This window comes from Erythrolamprus reginae, chromosome 2, assembly GCF_031021105.1.
Source record: "Erythrolamprus reginae isolate rEryReg1 chromosome 2, rEryReg1.hap1, whole genome shotgun sequence".
Lineage (NCBI taxonomy): Eukaryota > Metazoa > Chordata > Lepidosauria > Squamata > Dipsadidae > Erythrolamprus > Erythrolamprus reginae.
Genome location: NC_091951.1, coordinates 90168179 through 90190135, shown reverse-complemented (window position 1 = coordinate 90190135; position 21957 = coordinate 90168179). Strand labels below are relative to the sequence as shown.

At 39.9% G+C, this 21957-nt stretch overlaps 1 protein-coding gene across 1 annotated transcript; it reads right to left on the bottom strand.

Moving 5' to 3' along the window:
• Positions 1–1980: 1980 nt before the first annotated feature.
• On the bottom strand, positions 1981–21400 carry TNNC1 (troponin C1, slow skeletal and cardiac type). Its single transcript, XM_070735791.1, has 6 exons — positions 21179–21400; positions 9809–9839; positions 8257–8403; positions 8010–8124; positions 4257–4393; positions 1981–2464 (listed from the first exon to the last, which is right to left on the bottom strand). Exons 1-6 carry the CDS (start codon positions 21200–21202, stop codon positions 2433–2435), a joined length of 486 nt encoding a protein of 161 aa, XP_070591892.1. The 5' UTR covers positions 21203–21400; the 3' UTR covers positions 1981–2432.
• Positions 21401–21957: the final 557 nt, after the last annotated feature.

The following is a 21957-nucleotide window of genomic DNA, read 5'->3' as shown; positions in this document are numbered from 1 at the left end:
GCATATAAACATGTCTCAACCATGATTTAGAGACTAACCTCCAAATAGTTGAGTTCATAGATGTTTTGCTATAAATTAGAATAGCTTGATTTGGCCACAATGATTAATATATTGTAGTGAATTGAGCTATTGATGGCATAATCATACATGAAATGGAATTTCTATTAGCAATGATAAATACTTTGGTAGATACCAAGAATGAGCACTCAATGAGCACTGAACTTAAGTTTAATCTAAACGTGTATTTCTTTTCAAAGGCATGATGCAACAGGTAATAAAATCCAATGTAACATTAGGTCCGAAGAATTTTGCTTGGAAATAAAAATTAGAGTAATAGACCATTCCCCCCTTTTCCCCAATATCTGTTGAAAGAGGAAATTATCTCTCATAATTTTATTGTATCTCGGAGAAGGTACTACTTGCTTCAATGATACTACAGAGACTTCACTTTCATGGATACCCTGTTTTCATTTTTGGCGTAGAGGAATGTAGCACTTTGAAAGCCCTTCAGGTAATGATTGGACACACTTGCTGTTACTATAGAAATATTACTTATCCCTTCTTACAGAGTAGCAGCAATGGAGACTAATTTTCTTTTCTGGTACTGTTGAATAAATGTTCTTCTTGGTGAAGGCTTAATATTCGTAAAATGAGGCTATGCAGACAACTAAAAGATTTGGACACAGGAGCTGGTAAGACAGGGAATAAGTAGCCTCAGTCCAGGCAAGTTTATTATATAAAAACAGTGCTGATGCCATCAGCAGCTCAGTATGAGGAATGAGCTGCAAGCAATCTGTTTTGATGAAAGGATGAAAGAATGAAGCTGAAGAATTAAACTTTGTAATGAGCAGGTGCACAATTCAAAGGGAAGAGAAAGAGAGGGAGAGGGAGAAGAGAGAGGGAGAGAGAAATGATTAGATTCTGTGGAAGCTGATTTTTATAATCAGTAAGGGTACTTAAGTGTCCTCAATCAAAGCAACTTATCTTCTAAACCTATGTCCTTAACTGAAGAGAGTAGGTTCTTCAGTTAAGTTCTTCATTCTTTTAAGTCCTGGAAAACAAGATAATATTGCTGGCAGCATCCCTTGTAAGATTCTATTATTATAGCTGCTCTCAATAAAAATAGTTCTGGTCTTCCTGTGGAATTGAATCCCTGGTCTGGTCTGCCTAGCTGGGTTGACATGCCTCTTCCTAGACCAGGAGGCACTATTTATGGTCACTCCTGTTTTGGTCACTTCCTGAATGGATTACATTACAGTACTGCAATGGGTTTTACAAGATGCTGTCTTTGAAATATATCTGGAAGCTGCATTTGTCCAGGTCAAATGTGTCATCAAACTCAAGTCCTTTCGAATCCACAAGAGATCTAAACCCAGCCCATCTTGAATCCCACTGACTCTTATCTACCACCAATTTGGTTTGGCCATTAGTAGTTCAGATTTTTCTACAGAGCACGGAGGCCGTGAGCAATTGACACTTCTTTAGTTCCGGCCACAGTAAGATTGCATGATATGATAATGACTGTATTAATGGGATTTTTAAATATTTTTTTACACTATTTTTATTGTTGTAAGCCATTCAGAGTCCTCTGGGAGCGGGCGGCATACAAATTGAATGAATGAATGAATGAATGAATGAATGAATGAATGAATGAATGAATGAATGAATGAATGAATGATGGTCAGAGGCTAATGGACATTTTGAGAACTGTTGCATTTGCTAGTTCAAATTTCTCCAACCTGATACTCTTCAGGTGAGATGACCAATTATGAACCTTATATCCAATATATTTCAAGGCACCAAGCTAAGGGAAAGTTACAGAAAGTATCACACTTTGGAGACTTTAGAATGTCTGCTATATTGAATATGACAGTCTCTGATATAAACCTAAACCTTAATTACAACTTCTTTTTTCTCTGATAGGCATGCAAGATAGCATTCCACACCCAGGAACTTCTGCAAAAAAAAAAAACCCCACTCTCATTTGCAATTGTTTTATTAGCATTTTGGAAATAAAACTTTTTTGTACATACCATGTTTTTTACATACTTGATCTTGGCAAACAAAGAAGTACAGAAAGGAAGAACCACATCCTGATGTTAAATGAAAATGTTTGATAACTTAAATGTCTCGATAGTTACTAAAGTGATATTTTTCACTGTAACCAGCAGAACCCAGTCATCAATTAAGGAACATTTTTAGGTTTGATGAAGCCATGGCATATGGCATTATTGTACTGCATAATAATCTGGCTCAGTCAATGTCCATTGACCTTTTGAGGCATTTAAAAAGAGTTGGGTCATGTTTTCCTGATTTTTCACAATGTTCAACATAACTTCATGAAAGTAATAAGAGAAGCAGATCTGATGAAATGTCAAAAGACAACACTGAAGATGTTCAAGTAAAGATACTGCCTTCAAAATTTCTCATGTTTACTCAACGCCTTTCATAAACTCCAGGAATTCTGCAAAAGGAGACAAACCAAAGATCAAATGCATAAAATTGGACACTGTTCCTGACCTTTGTTCCTTTCAGCCCTTTCTTTCTTTGTGCTATTTCCTGCACAGTGAGAAATATAGTACTTTGTTCACCAATTTTTCTGCATAACTCTTGGGCTCAAAGACTGAACTCAACCCAAGTCATTCAGTGACCTTTCATGCCTGAATGTGGACCTGGGTCTCTTTCACCAATGATCAGTGGATTTGTTTATGCCGAAGCTCATTCCATTCATACAGTAGGGATGGTACTTTTGTTCAGATTTACATTTTTTTTTTCTAGGCAAAAAATGTGTTTATTATTTTTCAAGCGAAATTTTCAAAGAAAAAAAATATTTAAGGTGTATGGCCATGGATTCCAATGATATGGCAAAAGATAAACTCTTTGTGTTGGGGTTTTTTTTTTTTGCATGATGAATACAAGACATATATATATGTGAATGTGCTTATTTATATGCTATCCATCTCACAAAATTTTCCTCTAGGAGGCATACAATAAAATAATAAAAACAGTAATTATAAAAACCTCTCTACAATTTAAACATTAATATTACATTATAAGAGACCAAAAGGCTAGAGCACTAGATGTTACATGATTAAATTCCCATTTCCATGAGACCCCCAAGTCCGTTGACAGATCCAAGTTGGGTTCTTTCTGAAATAATCATCAAAAAACCAATTCTATATATTGAAAAATTTACCTGTAAACTAAACATAGACCATTGGGGCATGACAAAATTGATATTAAGGATATATGGAGAAGATTGAAGCACTGCGGCCTAAATGATTAGATGTGACTAGAAAAGAAGCAGTCTAAAAACTGTATTAGCTAATAGTTGTTTAAACACATATAAGAAATTTGAGTAATTATTCCTGTCCAGATGTCATATGTAAAGGAAGCAGCATTGGATGGATCATGAATACCAAATTTTAAAAAAATTATTATTGTGATGTATTTCAAGATTGATGGTATGTCATTTTGCATATGTGATTGGAGAGAAAAAATAAAAAATTCTTTGCTAAACATAGACCAGGAGAAAGCAGGACATAAATATAAGGGGGGGGGGGGGTTGGGGGGGGCAGGTGGCAGCACTTTTGAGAATTTTATTATTCATTTAACAAGCAGGTATTCGGGGAGCCGGGGTGGCGCAGCAGGTAGAGTGCTGTACTGCAGGCCACTGAAGCTGATTGTAGATATGTAGGTCAGTGGTTCAAATCTCATCACCGGCTCAAGGTTGACTCAGCCTTCCATCCTTACGAGGTGGGTAAAATGAGGACCCAGATTGTGAGGGCAATAGGCTGGCTCTGTTAAACAGTGCTATTGCTAACATGTTGTGAGCCGCCCTGAGTCTGAGGAGAAGGGTGGCATAATAAGTAAGTAAGTAAATAAGTAAGTAAGTAAGTAAGTAAGTAAGTAAGTAAGTAAGTAAGTAAGTAAGTAAGTAAGTAAGTAAGTAAATAAGAATAAAATAAATAAAATAAAATAAAATAAAATAAAATAAATAAAATAAAATAAAATAAAATAAAATAAATAAAATAAAATAAAATAAAATAAAATAAAATAAAATAAAATAAATAAAATAAAATAAAATAAAATAAATAAAATAAAATAAAATAAAATATAAAATATGATATAAAATAAAATAAATAATCTTTTACTGATTAAGATGTGGCTCCAAATTTTGAAATGATTTCTGTCCTCTCTTTTTATACTACTGCATTTCTGTCCATACTATTATGCAGTGTGAAAGCACAACTCACCATCATAGTCAATCTTGCCATCATTATTTTTATCACCATCCTTCATTAGCTCCTCAATGTCATCTTCAGTGATGGTTTCTCCTGTAGCCTGTAACATGAGCTTTAGTTCGTCGAGATCTATGTATCCATCTGAGTTTCTGTGAAAGAAAGGACAAGCTAAACAAAGGGCGAACATTTTGCAAATGTTATTTTTCACATTTTTTTAAAGAAACGAGGTGTCTGAGTTCCTTTACACATCTTGCATACTTAACAAAGACCCAGTCACCATTTCTCTTTTCATTTCAAGAGAGATGATCACCTGGGGATTTGTGTGAGTTCTGAGCTTTACAAAGAAAAGAATGGCAAAAACCCCAAGTGACCAATTTACTGGAGCTATTAAAATGTGTATTTCATAGACACATCACTGCATTCTTGAAACAGTTTTTCCAGGTCTCCTGATATAATGGAGCTGCAATCTGCAGAATATTGATCCCAGATGTCATGGCTGAAAGGAATTCAAGTTCTACCACATTTAATATTTGTGCTAATTCTTCCCATTCAAATACTGCAAGGTCACTGTAACAGTCTTCATTTTTTTTGTATGATAATACAGTGTTCCCTTGATTTTCGTGAGTTCAAACTTCGCGAATAGCCTATACCACAGTTTTTCAAAAAATATTAATTTAAAAATACTTCGCGGGTTTTTTCTATACTTATTCTATAATTATTATGTTTGTAAATATCAGGATCACTAAGTGTCTTATTCAATGGTAAGTACCAGTAATAATGGTGAGTAAATGGTTGTTAAGGGAATGGGAAATGGTAATTTAGGGGGTTAAAGTGTTATGGGATGGCTTGTGATACTGTCCATAGCCAAAAATGGTGTATTTATTTCCGCATCTCTACTTCACGGAAATTCGACTTTCGCGGGCGGTCTCGGAACGCATGCCCCGTGGAAATCAAGGGAACACTGTATATGGAATTATATTTTGGGAAATAAAACCTTTTTGACAATGGCATCTGAATTGTCATTTGCGTACTGAAATACTGAGATGGAAAACAAAACTGACTTCTCACCATTAAAATTTGCACCAAGGAAGCCAGCCTGAAAGAATTATATTTACAAAAATCTTATAGTAGATGTCTCACAAATTTCAAAGGAGTGTAAGGTTATGTGGAAATGACCTTGGGAGACAGAGGAAAGAGATGCAGTCGAGGAAGCTTAACTTGCATAAGGCATGTGAGTGCGGTAAATGTTTTAGAAAGAACTCTCACTAGTTTCTTGGATTGTAACGGTGAGGGGGGAAGAAATATATTTTCAGACTGGCAATATTCTGCCGCAGGGTCTAGCATCAACCAGTTCTATAAAGATAAAGGCAATTTGTCAGATAACCTGCCCCAAATTGTTCAGTGTCTTAGATGTTAAAAAAAATGAAACTACAAGGTTAAGTGATGCCTGGCAGCTAATTGAGCAGAGGTGGAATATATGCTTGACTTAGCAACCTGGCAACTATAATTCTGAACTAGTTGGACTTCCTAGACTGACCACAGAGGAGATTGTAGTAACTCAATTATGCAGTTACCAATACATAAATAGCTATATACATAAACAATTAGGAAAGAACAAAGTTGGTGCAGTATATCAAGTAAACTGCCAGTCCTGGCCAGAGAGGTTACTTGAGTCTTCAAAAGCAGTTGTGGTTTCAGGGGAACTTACAAACAAAGTCTTTCTAAGGAAAATATTTAGCCCCATTTAGTTTGGGAAGATTCTCTGATTTCTATTTCCAGGAAATAGATCTCCTTCTGCCTCTTCCCAATAACACAGTCACAGTTTATTGACTGTGATGGTGAACCTTTTTTAATTCAGGTGCCAAAAGCACATGTGTGTATGCTATCGCACATGCACGAGTGCCCATACCCATAATTCAATGCCAGGCGACAGTGAAAATGGCCTCCTCTGTCCCCCCTCCCCCAGAGGCCCTCTGGAGGCTTAAACAGCCCATTTCCCAATTTCTGGTAGGCCCTTTAGGCCCATTTTTCGCCCTCCCCAGGCTCCAGAGGCAACAATACCCTCCCCCATCCCCCTGGAGACTCTCTGAAAGCTGAAAATGCCATCCCAGAGCTTTGGCTGAGCCGAAAATCAGTTGACTGGTACACACATGCACATTGGAGCTGAGCCAGGGTAACGGCTCATGTGCCAACAGATATGGCTCCGTGTGCCACCTGTGGCATCCGTGCCATAGGTTCGCCATCACTGGCTTAAACACTCCATGGCTGGTTTCGCAACATGTCTTTTCTCCTCTGAGTCAGATATGGAAAAATTTGATTCATATAGTGATGGTACTTTATTTCCAATCTGCTAATGCTCATTCCAAAGCAGATCTTACATTAAATGGCTCCAGAGGCAAAAAGGGGCTTTATGACATTCTACAGCACAGCGGTCTCACAGCACAGCTGTCAGAGGTAGACACTCAATTTGCTCTCTGAGACGATCCTTGTAAAACAGCAGTGGAATTAATGTAACTACGGGAGAATATCAGGATTGATGGTATTGAAAGCCGTTGGACGATCAAGCAAAATCGACACAAACATGCCCATCCTTCTTTCTGTCACTGGTGGAACATTTAGTAGGCCAAAGGATGATTCTATCTCAAGAACTGGTCTGAACCCAAATTAAAGAAGTTTATATTCATATATGAAAAGAATCACATTCTAATGAAATGTTTTCCTTTTTCGTGGCTTGGTAGGAATTAGGCACTTCTGCCTATGAATTGTTCATCCATGCTTCATTGAAACAGATTTCAAGAAGGCAAAGAAAACTGCAAATTGTGTTGCCCTCCGGTCAGGTGGGTTTTCTGGTATCAGGCCTCCTGCCTGGTTGTTGTGTGGAACACTGTGTATCATAAGACACAATTCTGGAAGAACTATTCTAGAAAGAAAGCGGGCAGGGGGAAAAGCGGGGAGGAGACAGAATGGTTTTACCCACTTCTGAAACAAATTCTGTCCATAGTGCATTTCCATCCTTATTTCCATCATTGGCATTTATTTATTTAATTTATTTATTAGATTTGTATGCCGCTCCTCTCCGAAGACTCGGGGCGGCTAACAACAATAAAAAAGACAATGTAAACAAATCTAATATTAAAAATAATCTTAAAAAACCCAATTTAAAGAACCAATTATACATACAAGCATACCATGTATTTAGCCTTCAGGAATAAATTTTATTGTTTTATTGCTAACATTATTAAAATGGTTATCCATCCTGGAATAATTATAAATTGGAGAAAAATGGAACAATGAAGATGAGAAGTATTATATTCTATGTAAAGCTCATGCTGGTTTCATGATTACTAATACCCATCTCTGTTAAAACAGCTTTAGTTTTATATCAGAAATTAAATACAATAGCCTTCACTTAGCAAACTGCCTTATCCAGCAACTGTTCAGTGATGATGGTTATGAAAGGGTACCGTAATTTTATTATGACCAATCCTTGTATTTCAAACTTCAGTAGGTCTGTGAAACAAGGAAAACTGAAGTTATACCATAAACACAATCATGGTTTCAAGTAGTGGCAGCTTCACTTAATCACTAAATTTGCAGTCCCAACTCTGATTGCTAAACAAGTACGTATATATCTATATATGGAATTCAGTCATGACAGTAAAGTTTTCAACCTTATTTGTGTATCTATCAATATAAAACTCATGAAGACTCAACTTGATTGTTGTATTCTCTTGGACTCTGGCTTATGCCAATAGAGCCACTTACTTATCAAACATTCTGAAGAGATCTGAAAGTTCATCTTCTGATTTTCCTTTGCTGTCATCTTTCATACACCGGACCATCATAACTAAGAATTCATCAAAATCCACTGTACCGCTGCCTGTCAAGGAAAAAAGGGCACCAAGTTAACTTCCTCTCTGTTTGAACTATTTCCCATATTGGGTTAGATTTCAACACACAAATCTAAATTTACAGCCTCATACTGTATAAACAGCCAGCAGAAATTGCTCACCATCTTCATCTACTTCATCAATCATCTCCTGTAACTCCTCAGGGGTCGGATTCTGTCCCAACATGCGCATTACCTTCCCCAACTCCTTTGTGCTGATACATCCATCCTCTGCACCCAGGACAAATATATCAAAAGCAGCTTTAAATTCTGGAGAAAGAGAAGCAAAATGAATTAAGAGTGTGATACTTCACAACCAAATCATGAGCATTGTTGATTCCTATTGTGCCTTGAATGCATCTGTTCTGACTCTAATAAATTGTGGCATGCAAGTACATCTCCTCTCGGAGAGGAACGGCATACAAATCTAATAAATAAATAATAATAATAATAATAATAATAATTATTATTATTATTATTATTATTATTATTATTATTATTATTATTATTATTATTATGTCAGTACAACACAGCAAACAAGATCACTATGCTGGATTTCGTATTTCATCACCAGTCGGGCGCTTCCCAAGCACCTAGGACTGCGTGATGTAGCGATAAATTATATTTGCCGATCCCAGTAAAGTGGTCTTTTGCAATTGACAGATGGAGATTTTGTCAATTCCAATGGTTTTCAAATGTCCGCTGAGATCCTTTGGCACTGTGCCCAGCGTGCCACATACCACTGGGACCACTTTCACTGATTTATGCCAGAGTCGTTGCAGCTCGATTTTTAGATCTTCATATTTCACTAATTTCTCTAGCTGCTTCTCCTCAATTCTGCTGTCCCCTGGGATTGCGGTGTCGATGATCCATACTTTCTTTTTCTCCACAATCAGGATGTCTGGTGTGTTATGCTTCAGAATTCGGTCAGTCTAAAGTCGGAAGTCCCACAGTAGTTTTGCTTGCTCATTTTCAACCACTTTTTTGGGCTTATGATCCCACCAGTTCTTTGCCACTGGTAAATGATAGTTCCGGTACAAGTTCCAGTGGATATTATTATTATTATTATTATTATTATTATTATTATTATTATTATTATTATTATTATGCTAAGCAAAGCAACTGTTTGATTTTTCTGTCCTTGTTTAATTTACAAATGTCACCAGTCAACGGGAAAACATCCAGACATCATGACACAGATGCAAAAAAAGGAGAGAGAACTAGTAATTGTGAGCTTCAGTGCTCTTTTTAAATTTAAAACTGGAGAAATCAATGGGAAGAAGAAGAAGTGAAATCACTCTCTCCCACGCCTATAAATCCACACATTTACATTGACATAACCTTTTTTTTTTTTTTTGTAAAGACTAATTTCCTTCAGTTCGGAGGCTGGAAACATTGTGCAACTGGGCAGTCTTAGAAATCAGATAAACAAATGCAGCAAAGCAAGAGAGTGCATCCCTGAACATAAGAACATAAGAAGAGCCATGCTGAATCAGGCCAAAGCCCATCGAGTCCAGCATTCCCTGTCACACAGTGGCCCACCAATTGTACAGAATAAGCACATTCATTCTGAAAGTTGATTTTCATTGGTGATGGCTTTCTTTTAATGATTTGTGTTCCAATTAAAGGTAAATCCTTTGTGAGGTAATTGGAATAATAAAGTTTGTATACTTACCGTTTTTTTGTTCATCTGTCAACTGCTCAACCTATTAAAATGAAGATACCATTGATGAATGTTTGTTTACATATTTAGCAATTTTCATACGGATGAGGTGTACTCTAATCATTTAATATCTATACCTCAAAACAATAAAACAGACACAAAAATGCACTACATTGTAGCAATACATATTAGTTTGCAATCATATATCAAATTCTAAATATAGATTTGATGAATATCCTTCATGAAATTGAATTATGTATCATAGAATATATTTATTAAACATTGAATTCAGTAGGGTGAATGTTTTTTGGTAGAATTTGGAACTCTGAACTCAGTTAGTATTGAAAGTAGGGAAACTAGTGCTCATCAAATTGTAAATCCAATTGAATATACCCAAAAACATTGATAAAGTGATTATGTAATAAAAATTGCAAACAATCATCTTCTAGATGGCACAAAGGCTTATTTTTAGAGTGAATTACAGCTAAAATTGAATTTCAAGTGGTAGTTTCTATCTATAAGCTCTATCAGACGTAGCTGTGCTCATTTAAAAAAAATTGAAGTAAATCTGGGCTTTAGAAGGCTGCATTTTATTATTTTAATTTTTTGTAACTCATTTATACAGTTATTTCAATTGATAATTTTCTTATCTTTAGAGCAAAGTAAAAATTACTCATGACCACTCATTTACCTGCCCTTATAATATTAGTCTGCGGAGAGGGGCAGCATACAAATCCAATAAATAATAATAATAATAATAATAATAATAATAATAATAATAATATATAATTATTAAATATAATTATTATATAAAATTATATAAAAAATGGCAAATATATTATTTGCCATTTTTAAGCGCTTGAGTTTTATTGTTGTAACTCAAAGCAAATCTTGAACAGTGTCAGAATATGTATGATAGAGCAAAATTGCAGCTACTTGACAAATCTTAGTTGGAATTCTGTGGCCTAATTTAGATAATACCCCTACTTAGTTTCCCCAGCTGCTTCCAGAGACCAAGCTCCTAACACTGCCTATTAAAAGGCATGGGAAGGCTTTTATCTCTTCCTTCTCCAAGTGAAATTCTTTGGTAAGGAAAACAAAGTGGGAGGGAGGAAAAGATGGGATAGTGTTCAAGAGTTCCAAATGGCAAACAATGTCTCATGGACACTCCATAATATTTTGTAAATGAGGTCCCATCTGAATTAAACATAGTTATCCTTAAACACATATATAAAATTAAAAGGGTGTGAAAATGTACAGATCTCAGTACCATCATTCAATTATTCTAAAACAACAAATTAGACTGCAAATATAAAACTGTTATGCACATCCCTTCTCTCTGCAATCAAGTTTAGTTGTCCAGCTTTATTATGTCACGTGTCAGAGGATAAATTATGCATCAACACAGTAAATGAGATGCTTCCAGTGCAGTGTTATATATATGCAGTGATGGGCTCCTATGGGAATGGTCAGGAACGCAGTTCTGGTAGCAAAATTTGCAGCTCCACCCCAGAGCACCCAATTTGAACTGACAGACGTTGAAACAAAAGGCATAAGCCACACCCACAGTGTGGTAGTAAAAATTTTGGTAGCCCATCACTGTATATATGTCTTTGAATTTAGTGGAATTTAATCCAAGTAGGAAGGTATATAGGCCTGCGCGGCCCTAATGATCAAGGAGAGAAAAACTCTGTTTAGCATACCAACTCACTGCTTTGCCAATGTGTGCTTTATGTCTCTTCAACTGCCTTGAACCAATATCATATAGATACGCACACAAACATTTTAACAGATAAGTTAGTCTTCAAAGTTTTGGTGTTGAAGGGCAACAGCGCTGAAGGAGATACAACAGTTCAGAATCTACCCAGGTCTGATAATACAAGTTTATTTTTAACTAGTTAACGATAATAGGAGAGGTGTGTTCCTAAGAAATAATATTACATGAAATTATATGAACAAATACAAAACATCTGTTTTCCACTACTTGTATCAGCCAGTTAAAATAGGCAAGGATTTCCTTCTAAATCACAGTATAGGTCCCATAAGATACTCTATACTATATTATAGATGGTCTGTCCAAGGAAGCAAAAGTTGATTGAAATTCAAGGTACAGTGATACCTCATCTTACAAACCCCTCGTCATACAAATTTTTCGAGATACAAACTCGGGGTTTAAGATTTTTTCGCCTCTTCTTTCAAACTATTTTCACCTTACAAACCCAAGCCACCACCACTGGAATGTCCCGCCTCCGAACTTCTGTTGCCAGCGAAGTGCCCGTTTTTGCGCTGCTGGGATTCCCCTGAGGCTCCCCTCCATGGGAAACACCACCTCCAGACTTCCATGTTTTTGTGATGCTGCAGGGGAATTCCCAGCAGGGGAAACCCAGCAGCGCAAAAATGGGCACTTCGTGGCAACGGAAGTTCAGAAGTGGGGTTTCCCAGTGTGGGGAGCCTCAGCAAAATCGCAGCATCACAAAAACGCAGAAGTCCAGAGGTGGGGTTTCGAGGACTTCCGTGTTTTTGCGATGCTGCAATTTCGTTGAGGCTCCCCTTGATTTCCATTGATTCCTATGGGAAACATTGTTTCATCTTACAAACTTTTCACCCTACAAACCTCATCCTGGAACCAATTAAGTTCGTAAGATGAGGTATCATTGTATTATTCTACCGTGTTAGCAGGGCAACAATTTAGAAAGATTCCATCCAACCTGGTTAGTTATCTCCAGCTCAATATTAGGTATTAATAAATGGATAACTATTTTATCTCTTCAGTAAAATGCTGAAGCACTCAGTTCTGAAAAAAATTGTCTATAAAATTGACAGAGCTACAAATCAAATATCCAGCATATTATCTGGCAGGATGAATCAAATATTGGAAGGTGGGAGGAAGGAATAGTAAAAGATCTAGGTTTCAGGAAAGATCTAGGTTTCAGCTTCCTCCAAAAGCTGTGTGTACTCGATAAAAATGGTGGAGGCGGAATGGTGTCCCCACCCAACCCTCGCTATGCCTACTGCTCCACGGCCAACCAAGCTGACTCAGGGAAGGAGTAGCAAGTGGGGTAGGTGGCTGCCCAGCCAGTAATGCTGCCCCGTATGCCTGAGTTGGCTCCCAGTGTTCCTCCTGTGCTGTCGCACCACCCCAGATAAGCAGGAGCAGCTGCAGATGGAAGGGCAAGAGCTATTGTCCCACCAGGTGGACTTCTCCCTCTTCCTGGGCTTCCCTCCCGTGCCCCATCTCCTTCTTATCCACCTTCACCGCTGCTACTGCTTCCATGAGTGCACCCAACTGACTCATTTCAAAATACAGACAAAACACAGGGGGGCAAGGGCAGCGAAGCCAAAACCTAGGGCAGGTGAAAACCTGGGGCGGGTGAGTGGGGAGGCCAACTGGGGTGGTCTTCTCACATTAGTGGCCATAATGGGCTTTGGCGGCATGTCTCCCCACCTTGGGAGGGAGCCTGAGTAGTCACTCAGCTTTTAGGCTCCCTCCTACTCGGCAGAGACGGAGTTGGGGGGAGGAGGATGGTGGCACCGGCAGTGCAGATCTCTCTGCACACAGGAAGAGCGGAGGAAGCCAAGGAGCCCTGCCTGACTGCTGCCTAACTGATTGGCTGGCTGGAGATCAAGCAAGGCCAGGTGTAATGCACTTGCACCAGCTGCTCACCAGAGCTTTCCGGATCTTGCTCTCTTCTCCCCATACTGCAGGAAAGAAGCAGCAGCTCACTCGGCTGTGTGCCTGCCCTATGGTTGCAACAGGGGGAGCCAGATCCGAAAGGCAGGCGGGCCTGGCCATAGCCCTCTGTTCCTCCTCCATCTGCACGGAACCCTAACCCTCCGAATGGATCTCGCTTCCACACTGAACTATGCCAGTGATCGCCCACCCAAAAGGATCTCTTCTGAGCACCTGCTCTTTCCTGCACAAATGAGTTGGGGGCGCAAAAAGCACTTCCCCTCTACCTGCTTGCTGTTACTGGCTCTGCACACACACCCAGCACTCACAAGATGCCACTACCAGTGATGGGCTCCCACATGTATGGTCAGACACACAGAAGCAGTAGTAAAATTTTGGTCAGATATGCAGAACCGATAGAAAAACTTTGATTTTTTTTCTTTTTTTTCCTTCTGGGCTCTGGGTATGTTTTTTCCTATCACAGTAAATGAGGTTGAATGTCTATAATTTTGGAAGAGCTGTGTGTGAGTTTGTGTGTATATACAGTTTATATAATAGATAATGTATATTTTTGTCTGCCTGTGTGTAAGGTGTGGCATATATACATAGAATTAAATAGTATATTTTGGATGTTCTGTAATAGTAAATAGATAGGGAAATTGCATCTCTTTGAGGTGAGGCCAGGCACTGCAACCCTAACCCAAACCCTTGATGTGAGTGCGCCAAGTTGGCCACCTTTAAGCCAGTCACATGATCTTTAAGCCATCCCCAGTCACATGATGGTCAAGCCACTCCCACCTGGTCACACGGCCGACAAGCCACACCACAAAATAAGCCACACCCACCATGTGGTAGTAAATTTTTTTGCAGCCCTTCACTGGCCGCTACCCAGGACCACTGGTTACTACTTGGATGCAGAGGGGATGAAGAGCTGGTGACAACATACAGGTAGAGGGGAGGAGCTTTTCGCGCCCCTGGCTCATTCGCTACAGAAAGAGCAGGTGCTTGAAAGAGCTCAGAGGGTGGGCTCCTTTTGGGTGGACGGTCAATGTTGGGTTGCATAATTCAGCGGGAAGGCTACGTAGGGAGACCCATTCAGAAGGACCTGGGTGGGGCAAGTCCTGCCTGTAGTATTTTTTTCCTTTCCAAACCAGCTCCAAGGAGGTGGTGCAGGCAATGGCACAAGAGCTGCTGAAGTTTGTGTACCGCTTGCTTGGAGATGGTCTGGAAAGGAAAAAAGCTTCTGGTGGGGAGGGAGAAAAACCCCAGCCTGCTGTTGCTGCTGCCCTCACCCCTTCGCACCAGGCACTGGCACTGCTTTCCCGGTGGCTGCGGTAAGCGATAAGAGGAGCTCTGGCTAGGAATACAGTGGTCCCCCGATTATTGCGAGGGTTCCATTCCAGGACCCCTCGCAATGATCGGTTTTTCGCGAAGTAGCGCTGCGGAAGTAAAAACACCATCTGCGCATGCGCAGATGGTGTTTTTACTTCCGTCGCAGCAGCGAGGAGCCGAAGATTGGGGTTTCCCCGCCGCCCACGCAAACTCCTCGCTGCTGCCGCGCCCGCCGCTTGTCCGCCGCCTGCCTGCCCGCGCGCCCGCCCTTCGCCCGGCCACCCGCCGTTCGCTCGCTGCTCGCCCGGCCACCCGGGTTCGTTTGGCTTCGGGACATGCCGGCGGCGACGTTTTAAAACAGCCGCGCGGCTTCCCAACTGAGTCCCGAAGTCAAAGGCGAACTTCCGCGTTTGGCTTCGGGACTCAGTTGGGAAGCCGCGCGGCTGTTTTAAAACGTCGCCGCCGGCATGTCCCGAAGCCAAACGAACCCGGGTGGCTGGGCGAGCAGCGAGCGAACGGTGGGTGGCCGGGCGAAGGGCGGGCGAGCGGCGAACGGCGGGCGAGCAGCGAGCGAACGGCGGGTGGCCGGGCGAAGGGCGGGCGAGCAGCAAGCGAACGGAGGGTGGCCGGGCGAAGGGCGGGCGAGCAGCGAGCGAACGGCGGGTGGCCGGGCGAAGGGCGGGCGAGCAGCGAGCGAACGGCGGGTGGCCAGGCGAAGGGCGGGCGAGCGGCGAAGGGCGGGCGAGCAGCGAGCGAACGGTGGGTGGCCGGGCGAAGGGCGGGCGAGCGGCGAACGGCGGGCGAGCAGCGAGCGAACGGCGGGTGGCCGGGCGAAGGGCGGGCGAGCAGCAAGCGAACGGAGGGTGGCCGGGCGAAGGGCGGGCGAGCAGCGAGCGAACGGCGGGTGGCCGGGCGAAGGGCGGGCGAGCAGCGAGCGAACGGCGGGTGGCCGGGCGAAGGGCGGGCGAGCAGCGAGCGAACGGCGGGTGGCCGGGCGAAGGGCGGACGAGCAGCGGACGGCGGGCGAGCCGGGCGAACGGCGGGCGAGCGGGTGCTGGGGGGGCTTCTCGCCCTCCCGCCAGCAAGAGGAGACCCAGGGAAGCCGCCCAGCAGCTGATCTGCCCGGCGCCATCTATGCATGCGTGCCCATAGAAAAAAGGGCGCGCATGCGCAGATGGTGTTTGTACTTCCGGGTTGAAAAATCGCCATATAGCTGTTTCGCAATGATCGGGATCGCAATACCCGGGGGATCACTGTACTCCCTTAGAAGAAATCTATTTTTTTAAATAAATTTTATTTACATATATAAATACATAATGACAATACAGAAACGATACAAACACATAGAATTAAAAACATAATAGAAGCGGGCAAGTGTGCAACAGGTCTGTACAGTGGTATGAACTATATACATTCTCTATAGCCCATTATTGATAACTTAATAATCTGAATTGCTTATTAATTAACAAAAAATACAAGAGAAAAGAAAAGGGGGAAAAGGAAAAAAAGAAAAAAACAAGTAATAGTCTTAATTGTTACACATAACTTTAGAAGAAATCTAATGCACCAACATTTGCTGGTGCGAATGGCCCTGCTGGACGCAGACCAGATGGTGAGGTCCTGCAAAATGGGCCAGGGAGGGACATGTGTGAGGAAACACACATGCATCGGGGGGGGGGGTGTTATGCATGCATGCACAGGTGGGATGTGCATTGCATTTTGGGTGGCAGTATGCATGCACAATATCATGGGTACACACACACTTTCAGCACGCAACCAGAAAAAGGTTCGTCATCACTGTTATACGGGGTGAAATATCTCCCACTTTCTTACTAACCAAATTTGGTCAAGATATTGTGGACATGGATGATTATGCCAAGTTTGCCAAGATTCAATTCAATTCAATTCAATTTATTAGATTTGTATGCCGCCCCTCTCCGAAGACTCGGGGCGGCTCACAACAATAAAAACAATATTATAATGGCACAAATCTAATATTAAAAATAACTAAAAACCCTATCATAATTAAAAAACCAAACAGCACATACATACCAAACATAAATTATAAGGAGCCTGGGGGAAAGATGTCTCAAATCCCCCATGCCTGGGGGTATAGGTGGATCTTGAGTAGTTTACGGAAGACAAGGAGGGTGGGAGCAGTTCTAATCTCTGGGGGGAATTGATTCCAGAGGGCTGGGGTTGCCACAGAGAAGGATCTTTCCCTGGGGCCCGCCAGATGACATTGTATCGATTTTCTAAACCTAGTTTGGTCTCACTTGATCACTGGGCTAGAATGGGTTTGATTTCCTATTTGCGAAGTATTATTGTTGATACTATAGTATTATAACAATAACATTTAGGCTTATATACTGTTTCACTGTGCTTTACATCTCTCTCTAAGTGGTTTACAGAGAGTATATTTTCCCCAACAATCTGGGTCCTCATTTTAACGACCTTGGAACGATGGAAGGCTGAGTCCACCTTGAGCCTACTGAGATTTGATCTGCCAAACGGTTGGCATCCGGTGATAAGCAGAAGTAGCTTGCAGTACTGCACTCTAACCACTGCCCCAGCCCCAGGCTCTTACCTCTTACTGTTGCCTTCAATAAGATTCTTACTAATAAGTATAAATTACAAAGTCTTTTTCAGCTGAGCATTACAAACATTATTTTGTAAAGTCTGCAGTCCTCCTGGAAATACATTTTTTTTTTTAAAAAAAAAAAGAAGATTCTGAGGCTTTTATTTAATCTCATTAGTTTTGGTATCTAGGACTTGTCTGGTTATTATCCTGTTCCCAATAGTTTTAACCAGGCACTTCACGCTTTGAAGATGATTTGGGAGAAGTGCTTCAGATCTTGACAAAATGTGAAAATAGATTCTGATCCTGTTTCACTGAGTTAAATCATTAAAGTGTGTCTTTAATGTGACTCTTACAGAAGTTATTCCTTTTGCTTGGTCTCTATAGAAGCCTATAAAAATAAAAATTGTATATGGTTTAATGAACAGTTAGCAGCTACCCTGATCATGTTGGCACAAGAATCGAAGAATTTCCAAATAAATTTCAAAATGTGAGTGGGCAGCCTTTGTTTTTAGGAGCTACCTCAAATGAATTGTAGAAATTGTCCAAAGTTTGAATTCAGATACCTAATTATATTGTTCTCTCTACAAAAACCTGGACAAAGTGAGAGGGGCCATATCAGTGCTTGAAGTTAAAAATAGACTGTACAAAACAAAAGATTATATGATTCATAGCATTTTGGCTGGTATGTGAAGGAGCTGATTTCCTCCAAAGCTTCAACCTGATATCAACCCAGCCCTAGTTTGACAGATCATAGCTGTTATTAGAGATTCAATTCTCCAGTTAAGGATGCTGCTCATTTAGAAATCTTTTTTAAAAAAATTAATTTAAATATTGGATTTGTCTTACATTGTATTGCTATTGCTGTGAGCCGCCCCGAGTCTGCGGAGAGGGGCGGCATACAAATCTGATTAAACTTCAAACTTCAAACTATAAAAATATGTGCCTTGATCATTTCCTTTGATTACTATAATGCTACAGGAGGTCTGAGAGGCTTACTTAGAAATGTCCATTAATTCATGACATTACACCACAGATTTGATGGGAATAAAGTTCCAAGCTTTTGATATCATCTGTACTAGATACTGATTCCTCAATACAAATCAATATGTTAATTTTAAACTACAAAGACCTAGATATATGAAAAATGGAGTAGTCAACCATTTTTCTCATAAATGATTAGAGAAATGTTCCAGAGGTGTTTAAAATACTGATAGAACATTCTGGCCATGAAACTGATTTCTTCCTTTTATGTAGCTCCCTCTCTCCTTCTTTAAGTCTCTCAGGAGGAACAAGTTCTCTTAGATTATTTTCACTGATGCACCAATCCGTTGCCACCTGCTTTTACCTGAAACACCTAATTGGTTTAAATGGGAAATCGGACAAAACGAATGATGGGAAGAGGAGTGGCAGACTATAACCTACACTGCTGAGATAACAAAAGCAAAAAGATGCCTCTTCAAAATTTCATAGTGAAAACTGAACCCATTTATTTAAGCCGCTGTGATGGAACTGGAGCAGCTGCGATTGTTCCTTCATTGTAATGGCCAAACCCCTCCCTCCCCTCAATAGCCCAGGATAGCTGAAAAGTCTAAAGGCAGCAAATGCCTCTCTGTTGTGCAGCCCACATAGTTGGACTATTTTGGCAAGCTGGCTATTTTTATGCCTTAGTGGCTTAGGTGCTAAGAAGACAGATAACACTTCTGATTGTTCCCAGAAGCTGACTGACATTGGCATTTATCACAGGAGACGCTAATCTAGTAACACGTCTCTGGCAAAGTTGTATGGTTTAGAAGCATCTGGAAGCCATGCTAAACTTATCTCTGCATAAGAGATGAGTGAGAAAGTGATAAATCCATTGAATTTCAGAGGTCCATATGAGTGGTAGTTTTTTTTCCAAATAATCATTGAAAATACATTAAAGTCATCACCCAATTTGCAATAAATGCAGGAAGAACATCTTATTTTTTCATTTCTGGGTCATCCTTTCATATACAACACACTTCATGAGGCATCATGACAAGAGATTCAGTCAAAAGATACTGGGTTCACATTTGCACACATTTATAAGGCATGCCAGGTGGATTTTGACAAATCATATATCTCAACTTTGATTACTCTTCATAATTGTGAAAATCAAGTGGGATATCACTGATTTATAATAAATAATTCCAGGCAACTTCACTCTAGAGCCAAGTTAAGGAACGTTTTTGTTCCTCGGGAGTCCAAAATTGGGAAATTAAGAAGCTAGCTTTTGAAAACATGCTAAAAAGCAGGAAAATACTTTTATTTTATTATATAAGAATGCTAAAAATGTTAGAATAACAAAGTACTTTGTTATAGCAAACATTTAATAGCAATAGCATTTAGACTTATATACCGCTTCATAGTGCTTTTAGAGACCTCTCTAAGCCATTTACAGAATCAGCATATTGCTCCCAACGATCTGGATCCTTTTACCAACCTCAGAAGGCTGGAAGGCTGACTCAACCTTGAGTCGGTGGAAAGATTTAAACTGCTGAACTACAGCTAGCAGTTAGTTGAGATAGCCTGCAGTGCTGCGCTCTAACCACTGCACCATGGCAGCTCAATTTAAAAATTGCAATGGGTATTACTAATAATATATTTCCTCAAATTTTTGAGCTGATATGTGCTTGAAAGATGGACACAATAATTTAATAACTTCAAGCTAAATTCCAGCTCTTTTTTCACATTTTCAAGCATTCGGAATCAAGAAGATAGTGAGAGTTATGTATATCTAAAAAAAATAAGCTATAAGATAGTTTTGTAAATTTAAAAAAAACAAATAATAAAAGGAAATCTTTATTCTAAACTGAAATATACCCAATCCTGAACTATTCTTTTGCTGTAGAGAATTATTTACAGCACATAGCAGCCGTTTAAAGCTACTCCAGGGAGCTGAGCATTCATCAGGTTCAATTCAATTCAGTTCAATTTATTAGATTTGTATGCCGCCCCTCTCCGAAGACTCGAGGTTGAGCTCAAGGCAGGAATTTCCTTTCTCCCATCTGTCTTATTAGTGTTACCGGTACTCCACAGATATAGCAAGAACTGTCCTTCTATCCACACTTAAAGTGGAAATACTGGAGATGTTTCTATTATAGTCATTACATTCTCCAATCACTTCTTTTGCTTACAAGTATAAATGTTACTTAAACTCTTAAGTGATCTAAATATTCTGAAGAGTCAGGATTCTGGTGACCCATTTTTTCATTAAGCATGTTTATGCATGCATATACACAGCTAGAATTTGTAAAATGTATCTTCACATATAACTCATTTTTGAGTTTGTCAGACAGAAATCTGGAAAAATGCACAAAAATACAAAATGACAAGAAGCTATGCCATTTTCTGCAAACCCCTTTGGATATGAAAATAAAATGGATTTGCACTTATATTAACAGCCCAAAACTATGCAGCAAGTAACTATGTTAAAATCAGTCAAAGCCATGAGCTTTACATTACTGGTTAGAATTGGGCTTCAATAGATTTTTGAATTTCCACAGAAAATATAAGCAGTTAGGACTTCATCAAAACCATCTTGAGATACCTAAGGAACCTAGGATATATAATAATAATGCCCTTCACTAAATTTTAAAAAAATACATTCTAAATTATTGGTCTTACATTAATGAATATCATATTATGTACAACATTTCAAGGCATCTGATTGAATATCAGGACTTGCACTTTATTAAAACATTTTCCTTACAATCCTAAATATAATTATTCAGAATCTTCCTGAGATTTAATACAACAACAGTGTGAAAATTTTACTTACTGCTGCCTTGTAAATATCATCCATGGTTAGTTATTGTGGGTTAGGAACTAGGTGGAGATGGAAAATGGTACAGAGACAAATATCGACCTCTGCCAGCTTTTTGTCCTTTGTAGCACTCCTTTTATAGTAGGCTGTCAGCCCTAAATGTGTCAGTCAAGAACTACACAGCCCACTATAGAGACATCTGTGAATGGCCTTGCTATTCATTCCAAGCCTGACTCTTCACCGTCTTCAGGGAGGAATGCAAAGTTTGTTACAGCTGACATTTCTAAATTGTGATCCAATTCTGTTGAGGCCTTTCCTTGTTGTTAGGAATCAGATGGCTCCTATCTGTCTGTCTGTCTGTCTGTCTGTCTGTCTGTCTGTCTGTCTGTCTGTCTGTCTCTCTCTCTCTCTATCTATCTATTAGATTTGTATGCCGCCCCTCTCCGTAGACTCCTATAACACATATTGGGCCTTATGGTCCTCATTTGCTATGGGTTTTAGCTATTCTGACTCTATGTGGTTAATAGGGATTATGGCAAAAGTCAAAATGCTTCTGACATCTCCATCCCCCTGGCAGAAGAATAGTGACCCCCTAAAATAACTATCCTTTTAAAAGAACTCTTTCCAAAATAGTGTGTGTGTTATAGAGCAAAGGATAGGCTTCATAGGCATGCATTCTAGGCAAAGACAACAAATATCAAGTACTTCTTTTCACAGACATAATTGTAGCTCCAAAAAAACTACTTCAGGTTGTTTTGAGGGGATTGCATTTTTTTTTTTAAATGCACTCCATC